General features: G+C 39.2%; 1 protein-coding gene across 10 annotated transcripts in view; it reads right to left on the reverse strand.

Annotated features, from left to right (window-relative positions):
* The window catches only part of LOC103713540 (D-lactate dehydrogenase [cytochrome], mitochondrial), a 106,937-nt gene that overhangs the window by 44,341 nt on the left and 43,316 nt on the right, over nucleotides 1-19,280 (reverse strand). For 4 of the 10 annotated variants that reach the window (XM_039116364.1, XM_039116363.1, XM_039116371.1 and 1 more), the window contains 4 exons: nucleotides 13,517-13,558; nucleotides 13,274-13,336; nucleotides 12,368-12,447; nucleotides 12,080-12,210 (listed from right to left, as the gene is read on the reverse strand). In XM_039116364.1, coding sequence (XP_038972292.1) covers nucleotides 12,080-12,210; nucleotides 12,368-12,447; nucleotides 13,274-13,336; nucleotides 13,517-13,558 — 316 coding nt within the window. Of the gene's footprint in view, nucleotides 1-6,748; nucleotides 6,984-9,142; nucleotides 9,575-12,079; nucleotides 12,211-12,367; nucleotides 12,448-13,273; nucleotides 13,355-13,516; nucleotides 13,559-19,280 lie in introns of those variants that run through there. The other 6 variants (XM_039116372.1, XM_039116367.1, XM_039116370.1 and 3 more) reach the window with 4 other exon arrangements.

The following is a 19,280-nucleotide window of genomic DNA, read 5'->3' on the forward strand; positions in this document are numbered from 1 at the left end:
CATAACTGAAAAGAAGTTCACCTTAATTGCAATTCGAAGTGATCATGGAACTAAATTTGAAAATCAATACTTTGAAGAATTTTATAATGAAAATGATATTTCACATCAATTTTCAGCACCTAGAATGCCTCAACAAAATGGGGTTATTGAAAGAAAAAATAGGACCTTGGCAGAAATGGCACGCACGATGTTATGTGAGTCAAATCTTCTAAAGTACTTTTGGGCTGAAGCTATAAATACTGCTTGCCATATTTTAAACCGTGTTTTAATACGACCTATAACAAAGAAAACTCCTTATGAACTTTGGAAGAATAAGAAATCAACTGCTAAATATTTTAGAGTATTTGGGTGTAGATGTTTTATTTTAAACAATGGCAAGGAGGATCTAAGCAAATTTGATGCCAAGTCAGATGAAGGTATCTTCTTAGGATATTCCACTTTTAGCAGGGCATACAGAATATTCAACAAAAGAACTCTTGTAGTTGAAGAGTCAATTAATGTTATTTTTGATGAGTCTGATAGTGAGTCTTCTAGAAGAGAAAGTACTTTTGATGATGATGCAGGAATTTTTGAGCTTGAAAATCTGAATCTTAATGACTTGCCAAATCAAGAAAAGGGAGATGAAAAGGAAAAGGAAGATGATCTTGTGCCATCACAATCTCAAGACTTGCCAAAAGAATGGAGGTACGCACATGGTCACCCCAAAGACTTAATTATTGGCGATCCATCTCAAGGGGTAAGAACTCGATCCTCTCTTAGAAATTTGAATGACTATCTTGCTTTTGTTTCACAAATAGAGCCTAAAACTTATGAAGAAGCTGAGCATGACATAAATTGGATTAATGCTATGCAAGAAGAATTGAATCAATTTAAAAAAAGCAATGTATGGACATTAATTGGGAGACCAAAGCATAATTCTATAATTGGAACAAAATGGATCTTAGAAATAAGTTAGATGAAAATGGAGTAGTTATAAGGAATAAAGCTAGACTTATTGCTAAGGGATACAATCAAGAAGAAGGGATAGATTTTGAAGAGATATTTGCTCCCATGGCTAGATTAGACGCTATTAGATTACTTCTAGCTTTTGCATGCTTTATGGATTTCAAATTATATCAAATGGATGTGAAAAGTGCTTTCTTAAATGGTTATATGGAAGAAGAAGTATATGTAGAGCAACCCCCTGGTTTTGAGAATCATAAATTTTCTGATCATGTATTTAAACTACATAAGGCACTATACGGATTGAAACAAGCACCTAGGGCATGATATGATCGATTAAGCAAATTTCTGTTAAATAATAATTTTAGTAGAGGAAACGTAGACAAAACACTCTCCCTTAAGAGAAAAGACAAAAATTTGCTAGTGGTACAAATATATGTAGATGACATCATATTCGGTGCCACTAATGATAATCTTTGTAAATAATTTGCTGAATTAATGTAAGGAGAATTTGAGATGAGTATGATGGGAGAACTAAATTTCTTTCTTCGATTACAAATCAAACTAAGGAAGGAATTTTTATTCATCAAACTAAGTATACAAAGGAAATACTAAAGAAGTTTGGAAATGAAAATCACAAAGAAATAGGCACTCCAATGAACCCCACTAGTAAGCTAGACAAAGATGAAAAAGAAAAAAGTGTAGATATGAAACTCTATAGAGGCTTAATTGGATCTTTGCTTTATCTTACTGCCAGTAGGCTTGACATAGTATTCAATATAGGAATGTGCTAGATACCAATCAAACCCTAAGGAATCATATCTAAGTGCTATCAAAAGAATCCTTGGATATCTAAGAGAAACCACAAATATAGGATTATGGTACTCTAAAGACTCTTGTCATGATTTGCTTGCATATTCTGATGCGGATTTTGTGGGATACAAATTAGATAGGAAGAGCACTAGTGGGACATGTCAATTTCTAGGAAGTAACTTAGTATCATGGTTTAGCAAAAAGCAAAATTCAGTAGCATTGTCAACGGCTGAGGCCGAATACATAGCAGCCGGGAGTTGTTGTGCTCAAATGTTGTGGCTCAAGCAACAACTAGAGGACTATAGAATCAAACTAGACAACATTCTTATAAAATGTGATAACACTAGTGCCATTAATCTTACCAAAAATCCTGTTCAACACTCTAAGGCAAAGCACATTGAAATAAGGTATCACTTCATTAGAGATCATGTGCAAAATGGGGATGTATGTATTGAGCATGTGAGTACCGAGAAACAATTAGCTGACATATTTACAAAACCTCTAAGTGAAGATAGATTCTGCATGCTTAGGAGGGAATTAGGCATATGTGATCCCTTTGATTGAAAAACAAATGAAAGGAACAAGGTTGTCTATGATACTCTCCTCCCATTTTGAAAACCCATGAAACATTAGTAAAATTGTTCATTTATAGACTCCTTACTCATATTTCAATGTCCCATAAAGATTTAGTAAGATCAGAAAGAAGGAAAAATTAAAAAAAAAAAAATGGAAGCCTGAACTGGGGCCAACCCGAGCCAGAATGGGGTCGACCCCTCCTTGAGTCGACCCAAGCAAAAGCTGGGGTCGACCCAACGGCGGGACCCCTGTTTTTAAAGGGGACCCGTGAGCCACTTTAGGGCATTCTTTCCTTTTGTTCCTTCCTAAAACCCTATTTTCCACTCTCCAATCCCTTCAATCAACTCCAAACAGTGTAGATTGCTTCCCTAAGCCGTTAGATCAAGACCTAAGGAAGCATTTGGTGAAAATGGGACCCAAGCGAGCCGTTTTAAGAGATCCGGGAGAGTCTCACGGCCAACCATTGTAGAAGGACGTTCTAGAGAGTTTCTACAGTGCCTCCACAAGGTAGACACGTGCTGAGCCTCCTCCACCTCCTTCTCCTTCAGTTCAACTTGCTAAATATGCGGGAAGACCGGTAACCACGGGAAGAAGGATCCATTCGAATTTTTGGATCAAGAAGGATTCCGGTTGGGTGGTTGGATCCGAAGGCAAGGATGGGAGTATCTGTGCTCCCTAGATGTAGTGACCTAGCCGGGCTTAGTTCGTGAGTTCTATGTCTTTCTAAAAGTCGGTCCGGGAGGGCTTGTGTCTGAGTCCGAGGAGTACGAGTTCATGTTTCAGAGGAAAGCCTAAGTGAGTTGCTTCATCTCCCCTGCGAAGGAGCCACACCAGAAAAACCAGAGAACAAGATGAGAGCTCTACAGCTGATCTTTGAAAGAGATGATTTTGATTACTCAGAAAATGTAATAGCTAGTTCTTCCTCAGCTGAGATGAGGCTATTGCATAATTTCATAGGTAGGATTCTATTTCCAAAAAGGGGAAGATTTGATCATATATCTGAGCGAGACTTGGCCATTATGGAGCATGTTATTCAGGGTATTCCTCTGAATCTTCCAGCTATGATTAGGCAGATGCATGAGGCCATATGCAAATCGAGAGTCTCCTTGCCCTACGATATGGTACTCACTTTGATATTCAGGCATCATGACATATGTGTAGAGGAGAGATATCCAGGCATTTGCTATTTACCGACCTACACTGCACGGTCCCTAGTGCGCATGGGTTATGAGAAGGTGGACAGTCAGTGGGTGCGTGGAGGTGAAGGGTACATGCACCAGAGGCTGATGCACCAAAGCTTGGAGACTCTATCCCTGAGCCTGAGATACCTGCGGATCATCCTCAGCACATTCAGAGGCAGGACCTTCATCATCCACACCTACGGGATGCACAAAAGAATTTTGGAGTAGGATGACTGAGCTTGTGTCAGCTCAGGTGAGGACTCTCTCTGTGGCATGATGAGCATGATGGACAGTATGACTGCTAAAATTAGAGGCCTCAGAGACCAGGTGATAGCATTAGAGAGAGAGGCTCATGGTCCATATGTGCCCCGAGCAGCTGAGTCAGAAGTTTCGGCACAGAGTCATCCAGCTCATAGAGGTCCACGACAGACTCAGTCCATCAGGCCAGACCTTCCCTCGCCACTTATGCTAGGAGGATGAGGACTAGATCACAGCCTTTAGATTCCCTCTAGGCTCGATGATAGCACTATAGGAGTACATCACAATTATGCCTAGGATTTATCTAGTTCTCATATGCATTTTACTTTGTTGATGTATTTTGCACCTTATTTGATGAACATTGTACTTTTGGCATCAGTGTACTACAATGTTTCATTTTGATCAATGAAATTTGGATTTATCATTTATTGCTTCTATTTATCTATTGCTATACACTCTTTTGATGATAACAAAAAGGGAGACAAGTAAGAAAGAGAGAAGTTGCGATATAGGGGGAGAAGAAGTTTGGAAATTAAATAGGGAAAGAGAGAAGAGAAGTTATAAGAAGAGGGAGCAAGAAGAGAGAGAAAACAGGAAGAGGTTATATCATTAAGGGGAGCAATATGTAACAATAAAAATTTTCAAAACAAAAAAATCTGAATTTTCAATCAAAATTTCTGAATTTGGCACATACTCCTCATGCCTCGATACATAACCTGAAACTCTTACTTTATCTCAAATTTTTTAAAGTTTCATCTTTAATAAAATACAAGAGAAAAGGGGAAAAAATCAAAAGTTTAAATTGGCAATATTTGGATGAAAAAGGGGGAGCTTTCACTTTCAAATTTAGAAAAACTAAAATTCAGCAACTCAAGCTATTTCTAAATCAAAACTCCTAATTTTAATACAAGCGTCAATCTGCCCATGCTCAATGTTTTGTAATCATCAAAAAGAGGAAGATTGAGGATGATAGTGTTATTTTGATGATTAACACAACCATTGAGGGAATATCAAATTAATAATACAGTTTAACGTGATACATCACTAATGAATACGACACCCTCGATACATTCATGATACATTAAGAAAATGAGATCAAGACGTCTTCCAATAATTAACAACGAGATAAAATTTTTAGTAGAAAAGTGATAGAGAACTCTTAAATCTAATTCAGCAAAGTTTCAAGTGAAATATACTCTCAAGGGCAAAACAGTATTTTTCATTGTTAAGGGTATGTAGCTCTATCGTGGCATACACTCAAAATTACTTGAAATATGTTTCTTTGATTATATAAATTAGTCTAACCTTAAGATGCAGAAAAGTGTGGATAGAGTCAACCCCAGAGGAAGTGGAGTCGACCTTGGCACACCTTGAACCATCTGGCACACCCCTGCAAAAATGGCACAGATGAACAGTGAGTGGAGCCGATCCCATGTATCCTTGAGCCGACCCCAGGAGAGGAGCCGACCCTAAAAAATCTTGAGCCGATCCCAGTTTGAAGCATCAAGAAAACAACTCTCTAGAATTTACTGAGAGGGCCGACCCCAAGTTTTCTTGAGCCGACCCCACATGGAGTCGACCCCAATGGAGCCGACCCCAACTGAACATGAGCTGTGAGACCCAAGCCTTTTGGCCTCACGTGTGTCGCACGTGAGGGCACACGATGAAGGGGGATTCATCGCGATCGCCCGAGGAAGACGGAAACCCCTATTTTTTTAGGGCTTCTCCTCATTTGAAAGCCACCCGAGGTAGAGCCGCCACGCCGAGTCCCCTTTCGGTTGGGTGACCTTCCTTTCTTGCCGCTGAAAAAAAAAAACTCCACTGCCGCCGGAGAGGAAGAGAGCCGCCGGAGAGGGTCATCACAGTTCACCCCCAAAACAGGTAAGCCTCCCAACCACCTCATTTTCCCTTTCCTGCATTTTCTCCTCCCAATCCACTCGGGAGGATAGATCAATTCAAAAGAAAAGAAAAGAAAAGAAAGAGGAAGAAGAAAAGGAGAAAGAAAGAAGAGAGGGAAGAGGGGCTTACCCGTGTGCGGCTGCGAGTTCGTCGGCATCACGGGGAGCATCCACGGACATCACGGGAGCCGCCAGCCTCGGCTCGGCCGTGCGCGCAGGCCGCGAGCGTCGGCTGCAAACGCGATCGAGGGCGCAGCGGGCTCGGCTGGAGGCACTGCCGGTCATGGCCTGGCCCCTCCCAAGCTCGCCTCCTCCCTCCGTGGGAGAAGAAAGGAGAAGAAAGGGGGAGGGTTGAGAAGAATATAAGAAGAAGGGGAGAGCTGAGAGAAGAGAAGGTGAATCGGAAACGGAAGAAGGAAAAAAAAAGGAAAAGAAGAAAGGAAGAAGCGGGGAAAGGAGAAGAAACAGAGAAGAGAGAAGAAGAAAGAAGTCGGGAGAAGTTTCTGGAGAGGAAGAGAAGAAAAGAAAAAGAAAATGAGAGGAAGGGAAAAGAAAAAAGAAAAGAAGGAAAGAAAAAGAAAAAGAAAAAGAAGGAAAGAAAAAGAAAAAGAAAGAAGAAGGGAAAAAAATGAATAAAGAGAGGGATGGTTTACGGGTATGAATCCGAATTTAAAAGAAGAATATGATTTTTGAATATTAGGTTCTGCGAGGGATTTGCGGAATTAATTGGATTTGTTATGGATCGCGTTCGCAAGGTAAGTGATGTAACCTCTTTACTAGATTTATCAGCAAACTAAATATCTGTTTTACGAATCGAATTATTTGTGATTACGAATTTGATGCATGGATTATATGTATATTTTTAGAAGATTGTATGATTCTGATTGAACGTATTTGCTTCTGGTTCGAATTGTATTTAATTGCTCTGACATTGTATTTTTCGGCTTGAAACACTGAACATAATGTAAGAAAAGATAATGATTTGTACTAGATTCAGACTTGCAGTCAGGCATGTTGAGGACCCTGCCAATGGGGGCTAATACATGGTACGCAAGAGAATAGTCGGTGATATGACTTGCCAAGGGAAACATGTTGTCATAGTTCCTGGCTGTTGAGTTGATCTGATAAATTGAAAGAAATTAAGATATGAACGATATTGGTTTGATATTGCATGTTTTCATGACTGAAATATGAAATAGTGAACTAATGAACTTCGACCTGGCTATGTTGAGGACCCGGCCAATGGGGGCAGATATGTTGGCAATTGACTGTCCTGAGGGACTCACCGCAAGAAGATTAGTCGGTGTTGATGACCCTGCCATAGGGAACATGTGGTCATAGTCTACGATCGACAAGTTGAATTGAATATGTGAAAGAATCTCGAAACCGTGAAAAGAATCTTATGAATTTAAGAAATATTTGACTTGTACTTTGAAACTGCGTATATATTTATTTTTCACATATTATTGCTTGATTTATCTAGTTAGAGTGTTCATTACTTACTAGGCTGTCTAGCTCATTATACAATTTCTTGTTGTTTTACAGATCTAAAGAATTAGCTCGATCCGGGAATTTTACAATATCGGAGAACGAATAAAAGAATTATGGCACAAGTTATCTTAGATTAGGTTTTATTTAAATTAATGTTCTATCTTTATTGTTCGCTGCGTATTGAGAACTGTGAGACTTTATAATTTGTGTCAGTCAATGGAATAAGATTGCATTTATTTCAGCTGAATTATTTTAGTTATATAATTGAGATGTTTGTTTAGATGCCTTGCATGCTCATGGAGAGAGTTTTCTACGGGTGTGCGGCGGTTGGCGCGGACCCCCGGCTCGCGATCTCGGGACCGGGGGCGTGACAACTTTGTGGTATCAGAGCCTAGGTTTAAGATTACTTGGGAATCATGATTAGTCATATCAGAGCTTAGCTTTTAGGATCTGAGAATTTGTCGGAAAAGTTTGAGAGATGGGGTAAGAAGACCAATATCTTTGTTTACTTTTGTTAGTGGTAAATTTGTGCTATCTTATCTGAATTTTGTGATACTGAAATCAGAATGCTAGCTAACTGTGTTTATAGCCAAAGTATGAATAGACTATTTTGAGAGTTTTCTTGGTGGAGTAATTTGTATTCCAAGATATTATTAATGGATTTTGACTAAGTTAAGTGAAAGAGTATTAGTCTTGGAATATTATCGTGCAATGTAAGTATTTTGGATGTTCAAATTGATATCGGGTACTATGATGTTACTTCTAGCTTGAAGTTAATTAATTTGGTGACAAGTTAAGGTTCAGATATGAAATGTTGTTTAAGGTTTGGGCTAAATATATACTATATAGTATATATATGATGATATTCATTGAAATATTCTTCGAGGATTTGAAAACTATATGTGGATCATGTATGAAACTCCTATGTAGATGGAAATATATTTGGAATGAAATTCTAGAATTATTCTTTGGCTTTACCTAGAATTTGAAACTTTAGATCTTTTCAAATTACAATGCAAATTGGTATTTTGATTGGAAGTGATTTAGTAAATTATGAGAATGTTGGTTGTTTAAATTATTTTTAAGATGGTCAACGATATAAACTTTGTGAATTTGAGAAATATTTTCTAACGGGTTTCCTGATTAAGGAGAATTTCGTTGTCAATGAAAAGAATAGTGCTTTTGATTTTGACCAATATGGATATTATCGTATTATTAGTAGGTTCTTCTATTTGCTATGAAGAAAAAAAAAAAGAGAGAGAGAGAGAGAATCTGGCATCCAAGTCTAGGATTAATGGTTTCTGCATTAGTTGATCTTGGATTTGGAATGTTTTAGCATAGATCTCTTTTCTCTTAAATTTGCAGCTTATGCTTTTGAAAGAATTAAGGAATAATTATCAATCTTGAAGAAATAATTTTATTGGAGATTATAAAGTATTCATCTCAGTGGAATTATTAATAATTTAAATTATCATCTTTGGATCCAAATAAAAGATCTTATTTATGTCTATCGGAGACTATGTGGTGTGTAATAAACTTCAATTCAAAGCTGGGCTTATAGATTGACTTAGAGATCTTTTGCCAATATTGTTGAGGTTGCTGATGAAATCTAGTTTTGTGAAAGAAAAAAAAATTGAATTTTTGAGGCTTGCATGATTATCATAGAAGATTTTTGATAAATGCTATAGATCTCAATGAAGAAAACTCTAGAAGAGATCGCCGAGTCAATTTACTTATATCTATTGATTTAAGGTCTTCTAACTTGGTGGAGCATTGAGAAAATTTTTCTAGTTATTTTACTTGTAAGTGTTTGACTTGGAATCGTCTAGTTGAGTAGATGAAGAGAATTAAGATTTAATTTATTTTGAATTATAGTAACTAGCTTATATGGTGTTTTTTTAAACGTATCAATTGACTCGAGGATCAGTGTAGATGGATGTACTCGGGGGCAGTTAGAGGACGAAATCAAAAGTTCTTTTTGGGCTTTACTTGGAATTAAAATTTTGGATCTCCTTAGTTCAAAATACAAGGTAGTATTTTGATTATAAAAAAAAAAGTTATTAGTGAATTCAAAAGAATTTTGGTAGTTTGAATCAGAGTGCGCAGCGAAAGCGTAGTGGTCTGAACTATTTTTCTAAGTTGGTCGGAAGTATTATCCCTTTAATTCGGCAAGTTTTAATAACAAAAGAGTTGATTTGATTTTGAATTTTTGGATGTCGCTGCACTATCTTAGGTTTTGGATGTCGCTGCACTATTTGGTTTTGATACTGCATGTTTTCATGACTGAAATATGAAATAGTGAACTAATTGAACTTCGACCTGGCTATGTTGAGGACACCGCTAATGGGGCAAATACGTTGGCAATTGACTGTCCTGAGGGACTCACCGTAAGAAGATTAGTCGGTGTTGATGACCCTGCCATAGGAAACATGTGGTCATAGTCTAGGATCGACAAGTTGAATTGAATATATGAAAGAATCTCGAAACCGTGAAAAGAATCTTATAAATTTAAGAAATATTTGACTTGTACTTTGGAACTGCGTATATATTTATTTTCCACATATTATTGCTTGATTTATCTAGTTAGAGTGTTTATTACTTACTGGGCTGTCTAGCTCATTATACAATTTCTTGTTGTTTTACAGATTCCAAAAACTAGTCTATTGGGGTTCCAAAATGGGAAAGCAACTAGAAGGACTATGGCATAAGTTATCTTAGATTAGGGTTATTTAAGTTGATATGTTATCTTGGACATTTATTATGATTGTTGGACATTGCAAGGTTTTGTTATTTAAGAACTAGGTTTCTGCATGTTGGTAAATTATTGTTCCGTTGCGTATTTTGAACTGTGAAACCTTATGACTTGAGTTAGTTTCATTCATTCAGTTAAATTATTTGACTTTTATAATTGAGATGTTTGGTTAAGATGCCTTGCATGCTCGTGGGAAGAGTTTCCTATGGGTGTGCGGCGGTTGGCGCGACCCCGGCTCGCGATCTCGGGACGGGGCGTGACATGAGCCGACCCCAAGAATATGTGCTCAAAATCATGTCTCTGGAATCCCTGAGAGGGTCGACCCCAATGGAGCTTGAGTCGACCCCACCGTAGCATAGGTCGACTCCAAGAAAGGTTGAGTCGACTCTAATGAAAACAGCCGAAAATACAAGGTTCTGTGGTTCCTGAAAAGGCCGACCCCACTATAGCAGGGGTCGACCCCAGTGAAGTTTGAGTCGATCCCAGAGAAGGTTGAGTCGACCCCAAGTCTAATGAACAGTAAGTTGAGTCGACCCCAGGAAAGTTTGGGTCGACCCCAGCATGGGCAAGGGCATAACGACTAGTTCTGCAGAAGTGCTTTTTGAGTTCCCAACGGCTAGTAACGGCTAGTTTTTCAAATCTAACCAATGGGGAGCGACTAATATAAGTTGGAAAGTATTTAAAGAGACACTATTCATCAGAGAAAAGTATCTTTTGCAAAAATTAATAGCATATTCAAGAGAAAGCAAGCCTAAGTGCTCTTTATTAAGGTTCTTCATTCAAGTCTCAAAAAGGAGGTGGTTGAGCAATCTGAGTGTACATTCAACAGCTCCACCAATCCATTGTGAAGTGAAGTAACCTTAGCAAAGAAGAGAAGAGCATCCTCAAAGCGATAACTATTTTCTCATCTCTTCTCTTAGTGTAAAATTGTTATATTTGCTCATCTAGGAGTTTCAAATTCTTTCTTCTTAATTACTTTGTAAGGTTTGTTGGTGAGCCCGTAAAACCAACGGTGTAGGTTGTTGGTGAGCCCGCAAAACCAACATAGGTTTTTGGTGATCCCAGAAAACCAAAGTGTAAAGATTTTTGGATTGTGAGCCCGGAAAAAAATCCAACTATAATCCGCAGGATTATAGTGAATTTCCAAGGGGACGCTTGGAGAGTGGACGTAGGTGCTTAGGAGAGCACCGAACCACTATACTTCTTGTGTGTTTTCTTGTGTGTCTTTCTATTTTCACTACACGCACTTAACTAGTATTAACTAAGCGATTCAATCATCTATCAATTTCGTTAAGGAACTAAAAATTTAGAGAAACCAATTCACCCCCCCTTCTTGGCTTGTCACTTTGGGCAACAGGAGTCTTGTACGTTTATCCCATAAGGAACGCGCGCCGGGTTATAAGCACTATCGGATCTCTCGCTGAAGCTCTGGCTCTGAGAGGTATCCTCTAGCTGATAATACGGCTGTAGAGGGGCCCATCCAAATATGCCGACAGAAAAATTCGATCCATAAGATGCTCCGAGCTACGTAGGGTAGTAGCTATCAGAAGATGCCTCAAACACACCATATCCATATCTGTGGCTGCAGGTAGTAGGATCTAGTATACGACTCGGAACTTGATACATCTAAATGACCTTGAGAAGCCCGTCTCCTATATGCAATCGTATGCTTTCGGGCTCTACCAAATCGTGCACCGTGGTTCCAATCCTATATAGTATGCGTAAATTAGGACTCACCGGTGAATATAGGCCCTCGGGCGTTAAGGGTTCCGTATCAGTTTGGTACACATAGTTTAGGTTCGCATGTTAGTTATTTGAACTCAACCGGAATTTGGCCAACACAAAATTCCTGATTGAAAACAATCGTATTGAGGGCAATCAACCCTCATTTATATATATAACAATATGTCATGGTTGCTTCTGTAATGTCATGCAGTGATAACAAGTTGATTCAAGGATTAGTATGTTAGGAGCACATGTATCTTTTTATTTAGCGCTGACTTTCAAACAAAAAACAGGCCACAAATGCTAAATATGACAACTACTTATTCCAAGTCTATAGTGCATAACTTAAAGATGCAATATACAAATAAGATATAATCTCTTTCAAGTTTATATTTGATACTAATTTATTGAAATTTGACATTTTAAAGCTTTTCACGAAGTACCTTCCATTGATAGGGCAGTATGAACTATGAAATGGTTCAGTCTCTCTGCTTCTTGCTGCTGTTCCTCCTGGTCTGGATCAAACAGAATACATGCGTGGAAATTTCCATCACCAGCATGAGCAATAACCATGCTAGCAACAATACACAGAATATTTATACAATGTTAGAAATTTGTGCCCGTATGTCGACTAAATTCAACATAACTTCTTCAAGATTCATCATTGAAGTACATGATAGTTAACATATATTTAATCCAATTTGGCAGAGCAGGTAAGTGAAACAACATACCACAACAATGGTGATGCATTGAGCTCTTGTTTAGATTTTGAAATGCACTCTGCAAGCCTTGATAAAGGAACACATACATCCTTCAAAAGAAAATGTTAGTGAGTAGGAATAGAAGAAAATTTTGCATACCTCAGTTTCAGATGTTATCTGGAACAGTAGACTTGTTTCCTGCAATACGTCTTTTCCAAGAGGGAATAATATGCAAGAAAATTTCATTCCCCCTTTTATACTTCTTAATGCTCGCAAGTTCTAAAACTACTTCCATCAAGTACTCTTGAATCTATGACTGTTCAATTCAATCAAAAATATAAAAAGTTGCCAGTATCACAATGATAAGGAGCCCCTTAATGAACCTTCTAAACTTTTATTCCAACCAAGTGCCATGTCTGCTAGTGCACATATTTTCAAATTCATTTTCATTACATCAATCACTGCTATTAGGTCTTTTAAAATCAATTAGTTCTTGTTTGTTGAACCATTTCCATATAATTTCTCGAATAAAACCAACAGCACATCCTTTTATATTCTGCTTTCTCAATACATGGATCCACATTTGCACTAAAAGTGCTTGGGAAAACAAATGTAATAAAAAGGATTTTGCAGATGAACATGAAATAGATGCATCTCTATCAAATTCATTTAACAAAATAGTGTTTTTGCATGGTCCATTGCTTTAACCATATAACTCTTGCCAACCCACCTACAACGCAAACTAGAAAATATATTTCAATTCTAGGTTAATTGATAACTATCCTTTGACTTTGTTTCCTTTGCTTGGTTAGAGGAGCAAGATTTTTTCTAATTTTTCTCCTTAAGAAGATAATTTGTAAAAGGAAAGGTGGATTCACAATGACATGCAATTTAAGAAACAAGTGATACAGAAAGAAAATCCATCAGGAGACAAACCGTAGTTAATGCTTCAAAATTAGGTGCCATTGCTAAGCAAGCCCAAAGTGCCTCCTTCCTTATCTGCAAGCAAAGAATGGTCTGATAAGAGTATTGAGATACCCAAAAAAGGATGCCATGCCCAGTTCCACCTAACAAGTTTTTACCATGTATATCATTGGACTAAGGTAAGAAATCATAATACTATGACACATCTGAAAAGGTGTCGATCTCTTATTAACAGGAATAAAGTTTGAACCTGACCCAGCTATTTTTTTTGAATATTGTCTGAAGCACCGACACAACCTGCCAATCATAACCGAAGTACATAGGGAAATAGACTTAGATAACCGATTTACTCAAGTAGGCTAAACAGTGGGCCCTACAAAACTAAACAACTGTTCATGACTATACATAGTGGCTAGGGGCTGGTAAGACAAGAGGAGAAGAAGAAAAACAAGGATTTTGAGGTTTTATTTTCTTCATTTGGTAAGTAAACCTTTCTTCATGCCTTTGAATTTCAGATTTGATTGGTTTTTAGTCACATGATCTATGCATCATTTTGAATTTCTAAACTTTATTGTCTTTTCCAAAATCTACGATTTCCCCTCTGAGTAACCTTTTCATATCTCTTGGATTTAAATTCTATTTTGTATCTTTGAAGCTGTACTTCCTTTGAATAGTCAAGTTATTTGATAACTTTGAAAATTTGAACTTATATGATAAACCTTGGTACCAAGGTCCGCCGTACCGGTACCGGTCGGTGTACCGGTCCGTACCGACGGCGTACCGGCGTCCCGTACCGGTCCGTACCGACGGCGTACCGGCGTCCCGTACCGGTCCGTACCGACGGCGTACCGGTCCGTACCGACGACGTACCGGTCCGTACCGGCAGCGTACCGGTCCGAACCGGTCCCGTACCGGTTCTTCAACAATAAACTACTGGTACCGGATTCCACGCTGATCCGGTACCGGCCGGTCCGGACAGGTACGGCAGACCATGCTTGGTACATTTTCAAAATTAGGGTCCTTCACTTTTGAACTCTACAAGTGTCTTTAGTTTAAAGTTGTTCAGTATTTTGAATCAGTTATTCGTTGTACAAATAATGAATTTTCATGCTTTGAAAATGTGTTGATATATTAGTTGGCATCTATTCTTTCTATTTTTAAAGTGGATATTATGAAAGAAGCATACTAAGTTTTGAATGATTGAATATATATTAAGGACTCATATATGTGTTACGACCTAACATTCGGTTCTTAAAAGAATCTTTTCAACAGTAGCATTCATGAAATTCTCCCAAATCTGAAAACAATATTGTACTTCAAATATATAAGTGGACCTCTACCCAGTGGTATACTTGGTTGCATATGGATTATCAATGAGAATTTTTTGGAGCTTGGCACAATGGTATATGTGGCCTCATTCAACTTACCAATAAGGATTTATATTGGATCCTTGGCCAAGCATTATATGTGGATTTCAAGGATTTATGTAACCATATCCAGTTTTACAGGTGAAAATATTTGTGGCCACATTTGCTTTAGCGATTAGGATTTATGTGGCCTCATCAAATTTACCAATTAGGATTAGGATTAGGAATGGCTTATTTATAACCCAACCTACAAACCTGACTGGCAACCGACCTAAGATATGAAAGTTTGAGTTTAACATAAACAGATCCTGGTTATAAACTGCTGAACTTGACTTAATCCATTTTTTAAATGGGTCGGGTTCAGGTTTAGAATCCTGATCCATCTAACCTGTTTCAACGTGTTAAATAATTGGGTCAAATCACCACAGTTACAACCTGACCCTTTTAAGATCTGTTTAGCTCCTTTAAAATGTTCAAGACCTGTTTAATCCATTTAAGACTTGTCTAACTTGTTATCATATGCTTGACCTAATCCCACCAATTTATTAAAGAGGTTAGGTGAGTTAGGTCAGGTTCAGCTGTCCAGGTTACTAGGTCTTCCCTAGTACCCACATCTCAACCCGACTAGAACCTGAATTGACTTGACCATTGCTAGCACTAATGAGGATATATGTGGCTTCTTCTACATCAGTTGCAAGAATTTATTTGGCCTCGAGGTTGCAAGTGAACTGTTGTAGAAAAATATGAATCTGTATAAAATATAAGAATTATCTGAAATACAAATTATGCTTTTGTCATTTGATTCCAAACAAACAGTTGACCTAATATTTCATATTAATTCTTTGACTCTTTTCTGAACTTGTGTTCTAAAACTTTTATAGTATCTTATTCCTTAGTGGAAAAACTTAGATTTTGAGATTACACTATAATATATTTAACCAAAACTTTACTTGGATTTTGGATTTATGCATTACTTTTCAAAGGTCATTTTTTTGGTGAACATTTAAAATTCCTTAAACATGATCGAGGTTAATTTGCTTACCTATGTAGCTCCCATCATTTATATAGTATTTTTCAGAGTGATAAACAATAGGTTGTAATGGACCTTTTTGAAGTAATTTACTTATTGACTTTATCTTTCGGATCTGCTGACTATTGAAGAAACATGAAAAATATTGTAGCTTTCTTTTGTTGTCATATCATAAAGGTATAGTATTATGTGCAAGCTTTGTAATTGGTTTTTGTTGAAGACTAATGTCTTGAAATAACCTTGTTTTTGCTTTCTTCAATCATATGGTCTCATTTAAGGATGATCAAATGCTAATGTTACTTTCGATTCACTATGATTGTCATGCCATGATATTTGGACAAGTTTGAGTCTCGAGTCGTGACATGGTTGTTCATGTTTTAACCTGAGGTACATGATGCCTTCTTAAGAATTTACATGAACAAATCTTCATGCTTTGTTCCACCTAACAAAATGAATTATGTACAATGAAACTTGTGTCAGTCAAAGAACTTGCTTTATGGATTCAATTCATCTCAATGTGCTAAGTCCTACCATTCTTCTTTTATGTTTGGTTTCAGGCAAAGTACACGGAACCGACCGAACTGACGTACTGGTGGAGACCGGTACCAATTGGAACCGGTACCGAACCAATTCAAAAAAAAAAACTACGCGGACGCGCGCGCATCCGTGTTATGCCACAGAGTGCCCATGCGGGCTGCCCTGCATGGGCTTGCTGCCCCGCGCGGCGAGCCCGCATGGTTCTCCGCGCGTGGACGCATGGCTCGCATTGCGTGGAACACGTGTGGGGGCGAGTCAGAGACGCGTTTCCCCACTCGCGCCCACGTCCCCGCATGCGGGGTTACTCCCCCGACCTCTCTCTTTTTCTTTTTTTTCCTTCTCTTCTTCTTCCTGAGCCTCTCTTTCCTTCCCCACTCTCCTCCTCTCTTCTCCTCTCTTTCCCCTTCTTCCGCGAGTAAGGAAGGTGTTCTTCCCCACGAGGTGCTCGGAAGCAAGAAAGAGGCCCGGTAGTCTTCTTCCCCGCAAGAGAGGTCTTCTTTCCTCCTTCGACAGGTAGTCTTCTTCTCTTTCTCTTCTTCTTCCTCTTCTTTCTTCCTCTTCTTCTTCCCCGTCAGTACCAGTGCGAACCGAATTTTATAGCTAGACCGTACCGGTGGAGGCCGGTACCGGTACAGTACAGGCTGACTGATCGATTCCGACCAGTTCAGCAGACCTTGGTTTCAGAAGAATCAAACTGATAACCCTCTATTTATTGAGAAGATTTATTGATGATATTGTTCTTACTTCTTTCTATAGATGATCTAGTGTAGATGGGCACTCTAAAACAGTTCTTGGATCAGAGCTTTAAGATCAAAGATTTAGGACCTTGCTATTTTTTCTTGGAATTGAAGATGTCCATCTAGAAAGGTGGTGCTTCTTCAGAAATATATTAGTTGAAGTTTGTAAACTAATTAGGAAGACTGGAAGAGCATATAACTAACCTAGAAATGCATCAAAAGCTAGTGACTTTTTCCCTTTCGGAGGGGAGGTTGATTTAGGATTTTATTAATTTATTGCTCTTATGGAAGTCAATATTGTGTTTCATATGCTTAAGGGCATGGTCCATTGTTGTTGGGCCTTTAATGGAGCCAAAATAAGCTCTGGTTTGTTGTTTATATAACAAAGGCTTTTCAGTAAATTATGGCCTAGTCAAGATCTGCAGAACGGGTACCGAGATCCGTACTGGTTGTCTGGCGGTATGTTACAGTATGGTACCGTGCCATGCAAACTCGCGGTATATTGACAAAGGGGAGCCGGAGAGGGAAGGGGAGAGGAAGAAGGAAAGGATGAGAGACGGAGAGGGAGAGGACTTTTGAGCCCCCTCTCCTCTGGCCATGGCGTAATAGGGGTGAATCTATTATGCCACGGGCTAAGGAGTGGGGGCTCAAAAGCCCTCTCTCTCCCTCTTATGGCCTCTCTCTTCCCCTCCCTCTCCCTCTCTCCCCTTCCCTTTGTCTCTCTCTTTTCCTTTCTTTCCTTCTCCCTCTCCCCCTCCCTTGCCGGTTTCTCGAACAAAGGGGTGGAACCATGCCGGTCGGCCCCCAATGCGACTCGAGACATCCGAAACTGGGTGGTTCAAGATGGCACCACCTTCCATGTCCCTAGTTAGTGCACAACATTCACAATCATAACATATTATGTTGCATGGACATAGACTGTGAGTCATCCTTTCTTTTCCTACAATGTTGCATGGACATAGACTGTGAGTCATCCTTTCTTTTCCTACAATGTTGCATGGACTTAATAATAACATGAAAGAAATGTAATACCATCAGTTCTAACCAAGGTCCGCCGTACCGGTACCGGTCGGCGTACCGGTGGCGGGCCGGACCGGTACGGTACCGGTCCGGTACGTACCGGCCGGTATCGGTACAGTACCGGCCGGTACCGCGAGCCAAAAACCACAGCGCCTCACGCTGTGGTTCATAAAAAAACAAAAAAAATCGTACCGGTGCGAACCGGCCGGTTTGCACCGGTACGAGGCCGGTACCAAGCGGTACCTGTTGGGAACCCGCCCATGCCGCTGATATTTCAAAACAAAAATCAGATGGCAGCGGAATCGGCATGCACGGGTTCGACGTTCATCGCATGAACGTTGTTTCTAGACCTTTCGTAATTAGGTAAGAATTAAAACTTTTAAAACTATTAGGAAGATCAAATCTTCACCTTGCGCGGGTAGATGATCACCGCAAATCTGAATTCGTGGTTTTGGAAGAGGGTTCGCTTGAAGCCGTTCAAACGTCCGGCCTCTACGGGTATCCACACGAAGCAGGATCCGATCCAAGCTCTCTATCTCACCGGGGTGCTAGCTCCCTTGCAGAGATAGCTTTTGATGGCTGATCTCCTCTCTTTCAATCAACCCTTGATTGTGCTTGAGAGGAGGAAGAAGAAGGATGAAGATGGGAAGAAGATCAAAAGCCCCTGCAGCCTTCTTCTTTTTCCATGCGTTGGAGCCAAGGAAGAAGACCAAGAGGAGGGAGACGCCTCCTCTTCTTTTCCCTTTGCTGATGGCGGCTGAACCAAGGAGAGATGGAGAGGGGGTGGCCACGTGATGAAGAGGAGAAAGGTCCATCTAGGGCGCCGGCCCTAGTCCTCCTTTAATAAGGATGAAGGGCTCCTACAAGTTAGGAGCCCTTGACTACTTTCCAAGAGGGGGCGCCGGCCCCCCTTCTCTCTTCATGTCGCACCAACTAAGTGAAGAGGGGCTGATGCCCCTCTTACTTGGTTAACCCAATCCTCTTCCAAAAAGGATTAGGTGCCTCTCTCATGGTTTAATCCTAATCTAATTAGGATTAGCCAAATTTGGGTTCAATCTACGCTAGTCCTAATCCAATTAGGACTTGAATGAATCATGACTTAATTGAACTCTTCAATCCTAATCCAATTAGGAGTCATGTTGATTCATTAGATTAATAATTAATATAGACTTAAGGAATCCTAATCCAATTAGGATTTGTTTAATTTTAGTCCTAATCCAATTAGGACTTTATTTGAATTCGAAGTCCTAATCCAATTAGGATTTCTAGGAATCCTACTCCAAGTAGGAATCCAATTTTAATTCAAAGTTCCTAATCTCATTAGGATT

This window comes from Phoenix dactylifera, unplaced genomic scaffold, assembly GCF_009389715.1.
Source record: "Phoenix dactylifera cultivar Barhee BC4 unplaced genomic scaffold, palm_55x_up_171113_PBpolish2nd_filt_p 000089F, whole genome shotgun sequence".
In the NCBI taxonomy this organism is placed as follows: Eukaryota; Viridiplantae; Streptophyta; class Magnoliopsida; order Arecales; family Arecaceae; genus Phoenix; species Phoenix dactylifera.